General features: G+C 51.6%; 1 protein-coding gene across 3 annotated transcripts in view; it reads right to left on the minus strand.

The window, feature by feature from the left end:
- The window catches only part of mpz (myelin protein zero), a 23,827-nt gene that overhangs the window by 14,742 nt on the left and 6,585 nt on the right, over window positions 1-2,500 (minus strand). For all 3 annotated transcript variants that reach the window (XM_062530781.1, XM_062530779.1, XM_062530780.1), the window contains exons 3-4: window positions 458-671; window positions 95-224 (exon numbers count right to left, since the gene is read on the minus strand). In XM_062530781.1, coding sequence (XP_062386765.1) covers window positions 95-224; window positions 458-671 — 344 coding nt within the window. The remainder of the gene's footprint in view (window positions 1-94; window positions 225-457; window positions 672-2,500) is intronic.

Here is a 2,500-nt window from a genome sequence, read left to right on the forward strand (position 1 = left end):
TGGGGGGGCCTTGTTGGGCTCCAGGCCCGGGATGGGCTCTGGGTGGGCACGCCGCCGCCACACACACGCGTCACACACACGCTCCCACACTGACCTCACACTGAGCGTGAAGACCCGGCGCGCCACCAGGAAACGCATCAGGTAGTAGATGACCACGATCAGCACCAGCAGACCCAACACCACGCCGATGATGGCCCCGGTGATCACACCCGCCTGCACCGGGACTACAGGGGGGCAGAGAGAGAGAGGGGGGGGGGGAAAGGGAAAGGGGGAGAGAGAGAGAGAGAAAGGAGGGGAGAGAGAGAGAGCATGTTGAGTCACAAACACACAGCACTGAAAAGGGAAGAGGACTGGGATGATGATGATGATGGTGGTGATGATGATGGTGGTGGTGATGATGATGATGGTGGTGATGATGATGAAGATGATGAAGATGAGGATGATGGTGGTGCATTACCTTTCTCGAACACCAGGAGGCGCACGCTAGACGACCTGCCCACAATATCAGGTGGGTTCTTGGCATCACAGGTAAAGGTTCCGTTGTCGCTGAAGTCCAGGTTCCGTATGATTATGGAACCGTCTCTTCTGGCAGGGTTCCCCACGAACTCCAGGCGGTCACGGAACGGGCCCTTATTGTCCAGGTATGGAGCCCCACCCGCGTAGTGGAAAATCTGGCCAATCACAGAGCAGCAGGAGTCAAATATCAGACCAATCACATGAGCAAAACTGACCAGTGAGTGAAAAGCATGGAGGTATTATAAGAACTGGAGAAAGTGAACAAGTCCCGCCCCCATTCATTTCAATGGGAATGCTAGGCTAGTGAAAATTGCCAAAATTGAACGATTTTTTCAGGCTTCAACATGGTGTTTCAAGGGGCTTGTTTCCGGTGCCGTATTACTTAGTCAATTACTAGCCAGGTTATTGATTGACATAAGGTACAGAAGGAGAGCTCGTGCCCACACTAAGCTCGTGCATGAGCTGAGAGTGGCACAGCCACCAATCAGCATGAGGAGAAATGGCACCGGACATGATGTATTTCTGGAAAATGGCGAGGAGGAAGTGCCTTGCTAATCGGCGAAGCTAATCAGTCAAATCCTGACCCCCTGGTGAAAAGTACAAAAAGCACAGAAAACAACTTAATAGCAGACCATGCTGCTGCCAGCTGCTGTCTGGTTGCTAGCGAGCTAGCTACCCTCCAAGCCAAGGTAACATCTTAAACAGAGAGGAGTAATGGCAATGGCAACTAGATGAATAACATTAGTGACATTAGTTGAAGTGGTTATGTATACTCAAGTGAACTTGCAACAGTATATTAAGTTTAAGCAAAGTCCCTCAATTGTTAGTCACCTGGTAGCGCATAGATGTATTGCCATAGCTACTGCCATCCAGTTGTATAGCTTTCTAAGCTAGCGTTAGCTAGCTAGCTAGCTCGGTTCACAGACTAATTAAATCATTCATTCCATGTCCTAAAGAATGATTCATTGGTATCATACTGTACATGATTATAGACAATACGACTGTGAAAACAATTATGTTTGTTTGCTCTTTCATTGCATGTTCAGAGAGAAAGTTTATTTAGTGACGTAAGGTGACACTCCCACTTACGCAGACCAGAACTGTCCCGTTTTGCTCCCATAGTAACGAATTGCGTTGCTCTATCTTAGAAATCAAGGATGTTTAACCCAGAGAGAGAAAGGTGCGTGTGTGTGCATGCGTGCCTGTGTGTGTGTGTGTGTGTGTGTGTGTGAGAGAGCGTACTGAGATGGGGTCCTTGGCCCCGTCGGGCCGGTAGCTCCAGCTGAAGGTGTGTGTGTGTGTGTGTGTGTGTGTCTGTGTGTGTGTGTGTGTGTGTCTGTGTGTGTGTGCGTGTGTGCCCGTGTGTGTGTGTGTGTGAGTGTACTGAGATGGGGTCCTTGCCCCCATCGGGCCGGTAGCTCCAGCTGAAGGTGTGTGTGTGCCCTTGCCCGTGTGTGTGTGTGTGTGTGTGTGTGTGTGTGTGTGTGTGTGTGAGAGCGTACTGAGATGGGGTCCTTGGCCCCGTCGGGCCGGTAGCTCCAGCTGAAGGTGTGTGTGTGTGTGTGTGTGTGTGTGTGTGTGTGTGTGTGTGAGAGCGTACTGCTATGGGGTCCTTGGCCCCGTAGCTCCAGCTGAAGGTGTGTGTGTGTGTGTGTGTGTGTGTGTGTGTGTGTGTGTGAGAGAGCGTACTGCTATGGGGTCCTTGGCCCCGTAGCTCCAGCTGAAGGTGTGTGTGTGTGTGTGTGTGTGTGTGTGTGTGTGTGTGAGAGCGTACTGCTATGGGGTCCTTGGCCCCGTAGCTCCAGCTGAAGGTGTGTGTGTGTGTGTGTGTGTGTGTGTGTGTGAGAGCGTACTGCTATGGGGTCCTTGGCCCCGTAGCTCCAGCTGAAGGTGTGTGTGTGTGTGTGTGTGTGTGTGTGTGAGAGCGTACTGCTATGGGGTCCTTGGCCCCGTAGCTCCAGCTGAAGGTGTGTGTGTGTGTGTG

This window comes from Sardina pilchardus, chromosome 2, assembly GCF_963854185.1.
Source record: "Sardina pilchardus chromosome 2, fSarPil1.1, whole genome shotgun sequence".
NCBI classification, from domain to species: Eukaryota; Metazoa; Chordata; class Actinopteri; order Clupeiformes; family Clupeidae; genus Sardina; species Sardina pilchardus.